The sequence below is a fragment of the Neolamprologus brichardi genome, chromosome 17, assembly GCF_056152115.1.
Source record: "Neolamprologus brichardi isolate AB-2024 chromosome 17, ASM5615211v1, whole genome shotgun sequence".
In the NCBI taxonomy this organism is placed as follows: domain Eukaryota; kingdom Metazoa; phylum Chordata; class Actinopteri; order Cichliformes; family Cichlidae; genus Neolamprologus; species Neolamprologus brichardi.
In genome coordinates, this window is record NC_142120.1 from 37,130,859 (window position 1) to 37,145,499 (window position 14,641).

At 46.9% G+C, this 14,641-nt stretch overlaps 1 protein-coding gene across 1 annotated transcript; it reads left to right on the top strand.

Annotated features, from left to right (window-relative positions):
* The first annotated feature begins 541 nt into the window (after window positions 1-541).
* On the top strand, window positions 542-5,006 carry LOC102790233 (ankyrin repeat and SOCS box protein 13). Its single transcript, XM_087830516.1, has 6 exons — window positions 542-662; window positions 3,110-3,297; window positions 3,387-3,543; window positions 3,615-3,749; window positions 4,008-4,199; window positions 4,450-5,006. Exons 1-6 carry the CDS (start codon window positions 620-622, stop codon window positions 4,575-4,577), a joined length of 843 nt encoding a protein of 280 aa, XP_087686642.1. The 5' UTR covers window positions 542-619; the 3' UTR covers window positions 4,578-5,006.
* The last annotated feature ends 9,635 nt before the right edge of the window (window positions 5,007-14,641 follow it).

Below are 14,641 nucleotides of genomic sequence, written 5' to 3' on the forward strand. Positions count from 1 at the left end.
GTGTGTGACTGGTGCACAGAGGTGCTCGTGATCAGAATTAGATTACATCAAGGGTAGCTGATGACACTTAGATTAATTCACTGAATTCATGCCAACTTTATACCATCTGGTGTGAGAACAGCATAAACAGTGTCAGTGTGGGGAATGGAAATCAGCCGAGCAAGCGTGTCAAATAAAACTGTTGACTTCAGTGAAACCTCAGAGCAGCTGATCAAAGCCTGTTCACAGAAAATCTGCAGCAGCTCTCAACAGAAATTATTGTGAGTGGGAAATCTTCCTGACCTGCAGGGCAGCTCCTCTGTGGATCCAACACGAGCTGCTGTGGGTTAAATACACCAGATTGCAGCTTTGATCGTGACCAGGCGTTTTGTTCAGCACAGGCTGTTTACACCCCGCAGGGATATTATTTAACCTGAGTTAGAATAAATATTAGTTGCACTCTCCACGCGTGAAACGGTTTCATTTGGGGTAAAAACTACAAAGTCCAACATGCCAGCGGAGGTCGGGTTTTGTCACGTGACTCCTGCCGCACGTAGAGCGCGAGGACGCGACTGTTTACAAACAGCCGTAACCGCGTTTCATGTGAGCCCAGCTCGTTCTGCGGGGAAGTAGTCGGAGGATGGACACGGAGAAGTCTCGGCCCTATTTCTTTGGCGACATCGGTGAGTACGAGAGCAGAGCGCAGACAACGACGAGACGTCAACATGTTTGACGTCAGCTCGGCGGGACTGGCAGCCGTAGTCCTTGTTCTGTAGCTAGCAGGTAACGACAGCTGTCATGTTATTACACAGAATTTATTCACCTGGAAAACGTGACGATGGCGTGAGAGACACCTTCGCTGCTGCACGCGCACACACCGAGCAGTGGCACGCGGTAAAAAATGAAAACGATCTTCCTTATTGAACTCACGCACTGAGCCGTGAACCATAAACTCGATCACAACCACTGATCAAAGACCATTGATCGCTGATCAGTGGTCAGTCTTGACAATTAGCACATTGTAGGTCAGCGGTGCCGGTTTGAGTCATCGTGTAAATGCCCCGTTTATAAGGTTGGGGACACCTGCAGTCAGCTGGGACTGAAGACGTCACTGCATGATGACGAAACGTTTCTCGCTACGTCCAGATGAACAGAATCAACCTTTTCCTTACCTGGAGGATTAAGCACGCATCGAGTCATTTGACTTTGTCGCTGTAGAGGATGTGATGTTAAATGAACTATGCAAAGATGCAAGAAGCTTTATGACAGCGCGGTCTGAGATGAACATCCTTTGGCATGTTTTAATTTATGTCCACTTTTAGATTCGACTAGGCAGCTCGTACTGACAGAAGGCCACTGGCACACAGTATGTGTGTATGTGAAATGGATTGATTATGGATTGTGGGAGGAAGTCCATGCACCCCCACAAAGAGCAAATAAACCTGGTACAAAGGGTGCCAGGAAACTCAAGCCTGGCCTTTTGGAGTGTGATGACCGTTCTAATCACTGTACCATTCTGTCACCACACAGGCCCCCTTTAATGGGCGGTTGGACTTGGCCCCAGGTGTGGATGCAAGCTAAGTAAACACAGGAAAAGGTTAATGCGGCTCTTAGAATTACACACACTGACCATCACGCATTGGTCACCGAGTGGTAGTAACGCTTGAAAAGTACTGATTCCATATATGTTGATATATGTCCACTTTATTTATAGAGCAAATACACCAAAATACACCAGGACACCAACATAGAGGGAACTGCAGTAATCTGGGAGAGTTGATATAAAAACATGGCTCAATCTGTCAAAATCCTTAGGAAGAAAATAAAGCTTCACCTTAGCAAGAAGTCATAGCTGAATAAAGCTTATAAAGCTTATTTGCTTTGTGAATTTAAAGGAGCTGTCAAAGAATATGCCAGGATACCTGACAGAGGAGTGAACAACAAAGCGCTCAAGAATGGTTTTGGAAAGATCTGATCTAAATACCATAACCTCCATTTTGCTGTTGTTAAGGTGGAGGAAGTTTGAGTCCATCCAGACTTTTATATCAGGAAGACAGTCAGATAACAGTTTCACAGAGCTGTCTTCATGCATGTCATGCTCAGTCATCCAGGTAAGTAAATCCCAAAAAGCTGATTCTGTTCAACCTTTTGGGATCCAGCGTCACTTGGATGAGTGATGAAACGTTTCTCCCACTGAAAACGCTGCGTCCAAGACTTGTTTTTTCTTTTTTTATGAATGTCATCAGCAAAGCAGTGGAAAGAGATATTATATTTAAAATAAAACTAGACCCTAAAGCCAACATATATAAGGAAAATAAGAGTGGCCCTAGGATGGATCCTTGAGGAACTCCACAAGTAAGAGGTGCTGCAGCTGAGGAAGAATCTATCTGGACTGAGAAGCTCCTATTCATGAAGTAAGACTTAAACCACTGTGGAGCAGGTCCCTTAATGGCCACAAAGCTCGAGCCTTCATAACAGGATACTGTGATCTACATGTCAGCTACAAGCATCAGAAAAACGGGTTCCCAAAGATGCGCGGTGAGAGCTAAAGTACACGGCGTGAATGCTGATTGGCCCGAAGAAGGCCAAGAGAAAGATGATTGGACTAGAATAGTGATGTCACAAACAGCTTGCGAGCGTGGGAAAGTGGAAGTGATGTGAAGTTTAGATTTAGCCGGCAACACCTGGGAGCAGACGGATGCGAGCTTCCTTATTGGACCTACACGTCCGCTTCATTTAACACGGACAAAGACACAGGCTCACACTGGTTTACAGCAGCTGGGAACGATGGATAGGAAGACACTCCCAGTAGGGATCAGTACCTCAAATCTGATATGTTTCCTGTAGAAACTGTTGAAATCTTTCACAAAGTATTTTGGAAGCTGTGGAGGTGAATGAGTGGGAGGTTTTTAAATGACAGCATGTTGATGTTTATGTAAACAGTCCTTCAAGATTCCTAAGGACACTCAGGTTTGTCTTTTTCCATCGCCTCTGCGTTCAGCCCCGGGTCTGCGGGTGTACAGGTGTTCACAGGTAACATGCAGACTGAGAAACCTCAGAACAGCTGCTATAAATGAGACGGTGCAAATGTGATGAGGCTTCAGCTCTTATTGGATGTGCTCCTCTGCAGGCTGCTGGGCGGAGCGAACAGAGGTGCACAAGGCAGCGTCGCTCGGCCAGGCCTCCCAACTGGAGGAGCTCATTCAGGGCGGAGCCTCGGTCAACATGGTGGCCGTGGATTCCATCACAGCGCTGCACGAGGCGTGCCTCCACGGACAGGCCAGGTGTGTGCAGCTGCTGCTCGAGGCTGGAGCTCAGGTGAGTCACAGACACAGAAATGTGATCCACAGTCTGTCAAACTGTAGATCGAACAGGTAGAAACACTCTGTTCCCCATGACGCTGTCAGGTGGATGCAAGGAATGTGGACGGGAGCACCCCGCTGTGTGATGCCTGTTCAGCTGGGAGTTTGGAGTGTGTGAGGCTTTTGCTGCAGTACGGAGCCAAGGCGAACCCTGCCCTCACCTCCCGCACAGCCTCCCCCCTGCACGAGGCCTGCATGGGAGGTGAGAGTGTCACGCGTTGTGCTTCTGTGTTTTTGGAAAATAAAAGTTAATTTTATATGTTTGTATTTCAGGAAACTCTGAGTGTGTGAAGCTGCTGATCTCCATGGGAGCTTGTCTCGAGGCGTATGACCTTTACTACGGCACCCCGCTGCACGTGGCCTGTGCTAACGAGCACACGGCCTGTGTTAGAGAGCTGCTCAATGCAGGTGAGGGTCTGCACAGTAGCATGAATCAAACACAATGTCAGCTACCTTACAGTCAGCGTGCTAACTGTAGACCTGCAGCTCGCTGTCTAAGGAGCAGAGTTGCGTGCTGCAGAAAGAGCAAAAAGCACCACCGTCAGTAATGTTTGCCCCCCTGAGAAACTGAGCTTTGTGTTGAGGCGCAGCACGAACCGCCGCGGTGCAACGATGTGTGTTAAATAGCCATGGCGACGTCTTCCTTCATGTTTCTGTTCTGCGTAGGCGCTAAAGTGAACGCCGCCAGGCTGCACGAGACTCCGCTGCACCACGCTGCTAAAAGCATGCGGGTGGAGACGATCGAGATGCTGGTGGAGTTTGGAGCCAACATCTACGCTCGAGATCAGCACGAGAGGAGACCCGTGGACTACACCACGCCGGGCTCTCCCTCTGCAGCCTGCCTACAGTCTTATGACAGTAAGTTTGATGAGTGTGCAGCACCAGCAGGAGGCACGAGAGGATCACTTTCACAAGGCGCCAGAAAGACGACACCTGTAACATAATATTCTGATGCACAGATCTCAGCGCTCTTTCACGTCTCCAGCTTTACTCTGACAGTGAATCAGTGTTCTAGAGGCTGACACGTCATTTTGTTCTTGTGAAAAATGTCATGTTATCATTTGCATGTGTTATGAACAGAGATTTGACATGTTTTCCCCGTGTTCAGCCTCTCCCCTGAGTCTGCAGCAGCTCAGCAGGTTGGCGGTGAGGAGGAAGCTCGGCACCAGGGCTCTAAATGTCATAGGCCAGCTGGAGGTCCCTAAACTCATCATCAGCTACCTCTGCTATCAGTGAGCGCCACCTGCAGGAGGAGCCGAGCGGTGCTCAAAGGACTGGAAACTGCACAGCTCTGGAGCTGCTGCCTGATTCACTTAGTTTAAGAACCCTGCCATGCAGACACTGCAGCAGCTATTGCACTCAGCGCTTTCAGGCTGTGTGATCGCATTAGTGCTGCTGTAAGATGAGATGTTTTAACTTTTTAAAGAGAGCAGAGTAACACTGATTTCACTTGGCTTGCTCTCTAACGCACACACACACACACACACACACACACACACACACACACACACACGTTCTTTGTTTCTGTCTCGTTTGCAAAGCTAGCTTAAAGGCTAACATGTGTGTTGAACAGTGTTGGTCAAGTTACTTGAAAAAAGTAATCAGTAACTAATTACTGATTACTTCCCCAAAAAAGTAATCCAGATACTTTACTGATTACTTATTTTCAAAAGTAATTAGTTACTTAGTTACTTTTTAAAAACACGATTTACAACCTGAATAGGTGATAAAGTGATAGATCTTTCAGCCCAATTCTACTTTTTCTACATAATCATCATACAAAATGTAATCAAATGGAAAAGTCTCTTTTTAAAACTTGTTTTATTAGTTTTAATCTTTTAACTTTATGCATCAAGCAAAAATTTAATTATCTGCAACATTCTCTGACTGGAAGAAATTAGTTTAACCTTTAAACCTATTTTCTGCACATTCCAGCTCATAAAATAAAATATTTTTTGTGTGTGTTTACACTCAGTCTTTCAAATAGATGCAAGTAAAACACAGCAGAAAATAAATAAAGTCAAAGACTAGCGGTGCTGTTGCTCTATTTTCACCTGTAAAGCAGGAGTGGGGTAGGCGGAGGTTTACCCTGGTGCAGGTGTGCAGCGGTCAGTGGAAGAATCCGCGAGTTTCTCTGTGAGTTTCCCATTACGTCGTAGCTACTCGGTGCTTGTTTGGAAGTTTAGGGGTTTTTTCGCTGTAAAAAGAAGTTTTCTTCCCACGCACAACGGACACTAATGTTTTTGTCACTTTTTATGGAATCAAACTCAAAGTAAGGTCAGTACTTCCACGCTTTAAACGCTGCACGCTCATACTCTCTCTGCACTCGATATATGATCCATTGTTGATCTGCACACAGCTGTTGTCACGAACGTCGCACTCGCTTACGTCACTGTCATGAGACATTCTCGCAAATAATCACGGTTTTAGTAACGCAGTAACGCAGCGTTCCTACGGGAAAGTAACGGTGATCTAATTACCGTTTTTGCAATAGTAATCCCTTACTTTACTTGTTACCTGAAAAAAGTAATCGGATTACAGTAACGCGTTACTGCCCATCTCTGGTGTTGAATGTGGACAAAATATGTGGATGTTGACTCTGATGTTGTGACATCACCACCTGTTAACAGGAAGTGTTTAAATGCACAGTGTCTGTGCTGTAAATGCCTTTAATGGTGTTGAAAACACACGATACACATTTAATGTTTCGTTTCTATGCTGGTCGATAGTTTGAGTCTGAGAGGAAGCACAAAGCAGGAAAACACTGCTGCGCTGCACATCTTTGGGTATGAGCTCGAGTCGGGAGGAAACGAGAGTGACGTTAGTCCTGCAGCTACTTTAAAATAAGCTCAGCTCTTCACTCTCTGCATGCGATACGTTTAGTCGGCTCGCAGTGACAGCGAGTGGAAACATAAGCAGCACTGACAGACTCGTCTCCTCTACAGTAGCTTCTGTTATCAGAGACGGCGGCTCTCACACCTTCTCTTTGACTTTGTTAGTTAGATGATGGGTGACTTGTTTGCCAGCGACTAATCTAAATCTCAGCTTCATAAACAGTCTGTCTGACACCAGAGCAGAGTGTGCTTCTGATCCATGACTGTGTGAGGCTGTTTATTTTTAACTGGAAACGAAGCTGAGGAAGACGAGGACGACATGTTGCTTTTGGAAGCAGAGGCGTCGTCAGCAGCTGATGGTTTCTGGATCAAACGCTGGATTTGCTGGGACAGCGCAGCCTCAAAGTATGAAATGATGAAGTGGGGCATGGCGTGCAAATACCTTCAAGTCTGCTGTCAGAGCTGCAGTGAGAAACTCTGCAGATGCTCCCTGTTGGAGCAGTTCCAGGAGACGCTGATCCTGGTCACTTATTTATAGCCTTGTGACATTTATGCCATTAAATCTGCTTCATAGGCGACACACTGAGCCCTGTCAGCTCTTAATATTTTTAACAAGAGGCACAGGTAGCTGGTATGAATTCCTTAAAGTTCTTTATATTGTTTCTTTTTCCCTGTCTGGCAGTTACTAACTGATTTATCCTTGGAAAGGGAGTCAGGCCTCTTTATCACACTCCTCTCTTTATCAGTGTTACTGGATCATGTGTCTGTAAATACCTGAAGCACATTCTTTATAGAACAAACCAGCATCTGACCTGTTTTAAAGCATCGCCCATTTTTATTCATTTTAATCTATTTTTCCCAAATTGACCCACATTTGTCTTAATGATCAGCCAAACGTCTCAGGAACCAGGAAACACTTCTGGGTCGCTGTGTTTGAGATGGATCATAGCTTTTCACAGCAGTTAAACTGCAGAGACGGTTTCTGATGAAGCAGTCGTTGTTTTTAACACCACTGCTGATCTCAGAAAGACACCATACTCACAAATCACACCTTCCACTGACTCGTGCTCAGGTTACATCACCTACACAGAGAGTGGACGCACATCTGTGAACTGCTGCAGAAGTGCTTTACAGCTGGGTTCTGTTGAATGACCACTGGGTGGTACTGAGTCTCACTCTTTGCTCCTGTCCACACTGAGGCGCCGTTTTCGCTCAAGGAAAACGCAGCATTTTGAAAACGGTGCTTTGCGTCGCAGTGTGGACAGCAAAAACGTAGACTTTCCAAAACAATGACGCATTTAAACTCTGTGAAAACGCTGGTGTGGACGCAGAGCGTTGTCAAACCTATCTGGGCTAATGTGGGCGTGGCCTTAGTACAAACTTTCATGTGTGGGCTCAGGGACGTCTCAGTTTCACAGGCTGGTACACTCCTCTCGTCACATTCACCAGCAAACGACGTCTTTGTGACTGGGTAATAATGGTGGCTCCGTCCTTTATAGTTTCCATACTTGCAACTATTCCATGTGAAAAGAACAGCAGCAGCAAGCCTGAGTCACACAGGTCGCTCTGCAAACTCCCGTTTACCAGGGGAAGTGTGGATCCCACACCCAGCTGCCGAGTAGTCGCTAGTGTGAAATTGGCTGCAAAGATAGCTAGTTAGCTAGCTAGATAGTTAGTTAGCTAGCTAGTTAGCTAGCTAGATAGTTAGTTAGTTAGCTAGCTAGATAGTTAGTTAGCTAGCTAGTTAGCTAGCTAGATAGTTAGTTAGCTAGCTAGTTAGCTAGCTAGATAGTTAGCTAGCTAGCAAATGTTGTCAAAGGAGCTTGCAAAGAAAAGCGTCTGGACTTCTTTAAGTTACTTGAAGATGTTTCACCTTCATCCGAGAGGCTTCTTCAGTTCTAAGGTCAAATGGTGGAGAGTCCCAGATATAAACCTGGTGGGAGTGTCCCCCCACAGAGGGACAAAAGGACCCCCTGATGATCCTCTAATCGCCTGAGCCAAGGTGTGGAACTGGGTGTGGGTCCCAATCAGCCAGAGTTTCGGGTGAGTTCATTGTGAAACCTGGCCCCACCTTATCATGCGAATTCCTGAGGTCAGATGGCCCAGGGTGTGAGTGGGCGTTAAGGCATCTGGGAAGGGATCTCAAAACTGGATTATAGATGGCAGAGAGTTGGTGTCGTAAACCACCGCCTCTGTTCAAAGATGGTCGCTCACAGTGGACATAGATGCTTCTTTCACTCCTCTTTCAAACCATCTGTCCTCTCTGTCCAAAATGTGAACATTGGCATCCTCGAAAGAGTGACCTTTATCCTTTAGATGCAGATGGACAGCTGAGTCTTGTCCTGTGGAGGTGGCTCTTCTGTGTTGTGCCATGCGCTTGTGAAGTGGCTGTTTGGTCTCTCCAATGTAGAGGTCTGGGCATTCCTCGCTGCTGTACAGCATACACCACATTGTTAAGTCTGTGTTTTGGTGTTTTGTCTTTCGGGTGAACCAGTTTTTGTCTGAGTGTGTTGCTGGGTCTGAAGTACACCGGGATGTCATGCTTGGAGAAAACCCTCCTGAGTTTCTCTGATACACCGGCTACATAGGGGATGACAATGTTGTTGCGTCTGTCCTTCTTATCCTCTCTCGCTGGTGTCTGATCTTCTTTTCTGTGCCTCTTTGCTGACTTAAGTCATCCCCTATGTAGCCGGTGTATCAGAGAAACTCAGGAGGGTTTTCTCCAAGCATGACATCCCGGTGTACTTCAGACCCAGCAACACACTCAGACAAAAACTGGTTCACCCGAAAGACAAAACACCAAAACACAGACTTAACAATGTGGTGTTTGCTGTACAGCAGCGAGGAATGCCCAGACCTCTACATTGGAGAGACCAAACAGCCACTTCACAAGCGCATGGCACAACACAGAAGAGCCACCTCCACAGGACAAGACTCAGCTGTCCATCTGCATCTTAAGGATAAAGGTCACTCTTTCGAGGATGCCAATGTTCACATTTTGGACAGAGAGGACAGATGGTTTGAAAGAGGAGTGAAAGAAGCCATCTATGTCCACTGTGAGCGACCATCTTTGAACAGAGGCGGTGGTTTACGACACCAACTCTCTGCCATCTATAATCCAGTTTTGAGATCCCTTCCCAGATGCCTTAACGCCCACTCACACCCTGGGCCATCTGACCTCAGGAATTCGCATGATAAGGTGGGGCCAGGTTTCACAATGAACTCACCTGAAACTCTGGCTGATTGGGACCCACACCCAGTTCCACACCTTGGCTCAGGCGATTAGAGGATCATCAGGGGGTCCTTTTGTCCCTCTGTGGGGGGAAACTCCCACCAGGTTTATATCTGGGACTCTCCACCATTTGACCTTAGAACTGAAGAAGCCTCTCGGATGAAGGTGAAACGTCTTCAAGCAACTTAAAGAAGTCCAGACGCTTTTCTTTGCAAGCTCCTTTGACTACGATGACCTGGATGACTGAGAACCTTCACAGACATACTAGCAAATGTTGGTATTTTCCATCCAAACTACAAGGAAGTTCTTGGTGGAGCCTCCATCACAAACCCAACAACCACCCGTGAGCTGGTTGGAGAATCTTTTATTGAGGAGAAAACAACCAGACGGTTTCACACTGAGGTTTATGTTGTGTGTAAGAAGCAACTCGACCACATACATTAGATTGGCTCCTGTAAAGCCTCCTTTCACTAACATTAAGAATTTATTAGACACATGTTATCGCCTGAAAGTGAACCACGAGAACTCTCCTCCTTTCGTCCTCTCACATCTGATGATATGAAGGATCAACTCTGTGCACGTGCGGCCTGCTGACATCACTCTTTAGTGTTTTAACTTCTCCTCGCCGCTCTCTTCAGCTGCCAGCGGGCACAGTTACCTCTCCTAGCTTTAAAGAGCACGGGGCGTCTGTCAGTGCTCGTGGAGATCAGCACCTGCTGTGTTGACTGCTGGTCTGACAGAACTTCAGCAAGAATTCAGAACCAATATTTCATAGTTCATGCTTCATCCAAATCTCTCAGTTCACTCCCTCGTTTGGCTCTCACCCCAAACGTGAGCGGGCTTCACGATGCTGGCCTGCTGTCAAGCTGTAAAAAGTTAATCACAATCTAGATTCCTACAAACTTACCATGTCAGGCTGTTACTCATGTGAAAGAAATGCAGCCGGGGTCGTTGTAATGTTAGCCTGTAAATGGTTTGGAAGCACAGCTCTCACGGAGCGCTGCCTTCAACAACAAATCAAATCCTCTGCTTGAGGCTGAAAATAACTGCTATGAAATGTTTGGTTTCAAAGCCTTGGGCTGAAGACACGAGGGCAGCGCCCAGCTATTGAAGATAAGAAGCGTCTCTCAGTCATAACAGAGCTTTGAATCAAAGCTTCCTGTAGACAGTATTTCTTTTCTGCTGATTGAACAGATGCAGCTCTCTCTCATGTTTGGAGCACTTGTTAAAATCCTGATCAATAACACACAATGTGTCCTCAGTATCCATGTTGTTAAACTGCTCTGCATGTGATGAATAAACTTAAAGTGCACTAACGATGTGTTTGCTGACCTTTTTTCCTGCATGAATTAACCAATGACTGAGTCCAAAAGTCTCAAACAACCAAACATGACGCACTAAAGCACAACAAGGTGTTTATAGATGAAACACATCTGTAAAACTGCAGGTATTAAAGATGCATGTGTACACAAATATGTTGGCTGTCTTGTACAGAGCACTCATCATGATCACACGACAGGTAAATGGATCACATATAATAAAGCACACTGGCTGCTTCTCCCTGAGCCTGGTTCAAAGGGAGTTCTTCCTTCCCACTGTCACCAAGTACTTGCTCACAGGTGGCTGTTTGATTATTGGGGATTCCTCTGTATTATTCTTTACAATATGAAACAATCCCAGCGACCACAGGACTGACACACACAGACACACAACCATTTGGATTCAAACCAACAAACCTAACCCTGCGTGTCCGAAGACTGTGGGAGCAGCAGACGCAGGGGAACATGCAAACTCCACAGAAAGGCAGGAGGAGTCAAACACAGCACCTTCCTGCTGTGAAGCAACAGTGCTAACCACCACACCAACATGGAGATGTGTTTATATATGACTTGATTGGTTCAGGGTTGTGTGTGACGTGTGGGTCAGAGGAAAGCTCATGTTTATCTAATGTGCTGAATTCAAGCAGCTGCCATTCACAGCTACTAACGATGTTATTACCTCAGTTTGCTGCCCGTAGCTGCCACAGCAGCACCTCCTGTGCTCTCAGCTGTACTCAGAGTAGGACGTGTGCTCTTCTGTAAGTAGTTCACATGAGTTACTGCTGCCTTCCTGTCAGCTCAAAGCAGTCTGGCCATCCTTCTCTCTGGCATCAGAGAGCTGCTACTTCCTGGATCTCTCCTCTGTTCAAACCATTCTCTGTAAACCCCAATGACTCTGGGGTGGAAAGATCCCAGTAGATCACCAGTTACTGAATTTCTCAGACCAGTCCATGTACCAAGGATAACCACACCATGTTCAAAGCCACCTTAATCCCTCTCTCCTAGTTTGAACTTTAGCATCTCTTCATGTTAAGTCAGTATATCCTAATGCTGCCATGTGATTGGCTTATAGCAGGTGTATCTATGGCAGCAGCAGGTGAGCGCATGTGACTGCAGTGACAAAATGTGGACGCTCAGGAGGAAGAGGACAGGACATGCACTTCCTGTTTAAAGTCAAGAAAATTAGATGCTTTGTAACTTTCACACTTTATATTTCACTTAGATTTCATTGACTGTAGTCTTGTGATTGCTGTCAGAATCAGTGCTGTGGTTGCTGCCGACATGATTTTAGCTCATGCAGCAGTCCGCTCAGTTCCCCTCATTTGCCACTAGGTCGCGCCATGGACAAAGAAATGCTTTGTCATGCAAACAGTTGGTGTATAACGTTGGTGGGCATGAAACAGGCTGTGTCAGCATGTGTTCAGACCCCGAGGGAGAAGACGAGATGAGCTTCTGTGGCCACTCTCCAGCTTGTGGCTAAATAATTTGGCCCAGCTGATTCCCTCACATCCCTCCCTCTGCCTCCTGAGGACCACATCTGTCATTAGGCCGTAAACAGATGGGGCATCGCATCTTGGCGGTAAAAGAGGAGCAGGGGAAAATCAAACGGAGCCAAGCAGATTGTGGATTGGAGCGTCTGAGCAGACAGGAACTGGGAGGTTTTTGTTGAGAGTCAGAGATAAACACAGAGCTGGATGCTGTGATGGTCCAGTGCTTCGCTCCTTCAACAGACACTGCAGCCTGGAAATCACCAGCCTCAAATGAGCAGCAGATGTGATCACTGCGCTGAAGGCTAGCGTCACATTTGCAGGCCAGCATGCATGTGCACTAAAAGTTCACATCCAGATGTTCATTAAAGTGGGTGATGTCTAGGAAGAGCAACTGGAAGCTTGAGTTCAGTGACCGATGGGGGATATGATGACCTGTAGAGCAGGATGTCAGGTCGACAGGTTTGGATCTGCAGACAAAGCCGGGCTAGCTGTTTCAGGGTCGGGTCAGATGAGCAGGGCTGCACTGTTGGATATCTGACATTAATGAACTTGAGATTCCCTTAGAGAGCAGAACCACTGGTGGGAAATACGAACTGGACGTTTCTGTGTCAAACATGCAGCGTGCCTGAACGTGCAGCTTGTTTCTCTTCTTTCCGTCCGTGGCCTCACGCTCACTTTTCTGTCTCCCGTATTGATGTTCTGTGCCTGGGCTGAGATGGACGACTGCGCTGCCGGATCAGAGTTTTTCTGCAGAAAGGCCACGTCAGTGACGGAGCAGCTGGTGGTGCATCCATTCTTTGGTGCATCCATGTCAGAATAAAAGCTTCATAGGAAGAAAGAAAATAATAATTATTGTGTGGTGTAACACTGTTGTTGCTGTTACAGATTCACACATTTAAAAGAAGAGGAACAGCGCTCTCACTGGCAGCTGTCGCCTTGTCCTGCAGCGCTTTTATACTGAAGGTGCAACGTTTTAAAGGATTGACAGCTGTTTCACAGGAACGTCATTATGATGGCTGAGAGTCGAATGATTAACAGACTCGTACACGTGCAAACGATGGTGCAACAATGAACAGCGTGTTCATCAGAAATGAGCATATATAAGCATTGTAGTCTAAAACCGTGTGTTGGACTAAACACGGCTGTTTCTATAATGTGACATCCATGATGTGACTCGTGTTGTACGGCACACAGCATGCTGGGACAGCAGCACACACACTCGTGTTGCTCAGAGAGCCCAGACTGTCATTTCTCCTCAGTCACACGAAGCTGAAACACTCTTCTTGTCCTTAGCGGGCGACCAGCAGCGGTGGTCTGCCGCGCAACCAGTACGCTGCTGTAGGTGCCGCAGGTTCTCTTGCTTGACCAACGATTATCTTCCACGCTTTTCGATCTAAGGCGATGGTTCTTCCTGCTCGAGGTCAAGTCGAAGGGCCTTCAGATCATCCTGGATTTGTTTCATCCATGTCTTCTTTGGTGCATTTCGATGCACCCTGCAATCGGTGGGGCGGGTCAACCAGAGTAGGCCATGGGGGTAGTGGATTAGGTCGCCGATCGTCGGTTGGCTGCCGCAGCTGGTGAGGATGGTGTCATTCGAATGACGGTCGCGAAGGGAAACGCCGAGAACGCATCTAAGGCAACGCATTTGGAAAACTTCGAGCTTGCTCAGGTCGTGTTGGAGCGTTGTCCACGTCTCTGCGCCGTAAAGTAGATTGGGCAGGATCAGGGTTCGGTAAAGGCGGATCTTTGTCGCCAGTGAGATGTTGTTCTTCTTCCAGACGCACCAGCACAGGGAAGCGAAGTGTGTGTGTGTGTAAACACAGTACATGGCAGTGTTTTCACAGAGGAAAGTAGCTGGTGTGTTTCAGGCAGACGTGTCCAGCATCATCACTTAATGAGGCTGTTCTGGTGCACTGAGTATCACCAGCAGTGTGTCAGCAAACCTGCGTGAGAGGTTCTCATCAACATGAATCTTCTAAAGAACAAACATCTTAAAAACGTTCATGCTGCACACTGGTGTGTTGCTAAAGGGAACTACAGCTGACTCCCTCTGCGAGGCAGTCCGATCCTTCCTGTCCTCCATCAGGAGCACAGAGTCTCGGTGGGTGGACGCTGAGAAATCCCACAGACACCACCCAGCAAGCAACAAGAAAAACACAACAGTGACACAAATCCAGCAAACATCCATCTTGTAAATTACAACATGAGGCAAAACCAGCAGCGATGCTGGAAACAGATATAGACGATTAACGCTTTAATTATAACCATTTATTGATTACAACGGTAGATTAAAGGCTGCTTAATTGTTTTCAGCTCCACGCTGGCCTCCGCCCTCACGTCTGCTCCCACACTCACACACTGCTTTGGTCTGGTCACGTGTGTCTGGATCACGGCGCTCGGGGTTATACGCACGCACGCTCACGAG

Coding starts and splice junctions, on each gene's coding strand:
- LOC102790233 (XM_087830516.1), top strand. CDS start 620: ATGGACACGGAGAAGTCTCGGCCCTATTTCTTTGGCGACATCG. Junction 663..3,109: donor CTATTTCTTTGGCGACATCG/GTGAGTACGAGA, acceptor GCTCCTCTGCAG/GCTGCTGGGCGGAGCGAACA. Junction 3,750..4,007: donor TAGAGAGCTGCTCAATGCAG/GTGAGGGTCTGC, acceptor TGTTCTGCGTAG/GCGCTAAAGTGAACGCCGCC.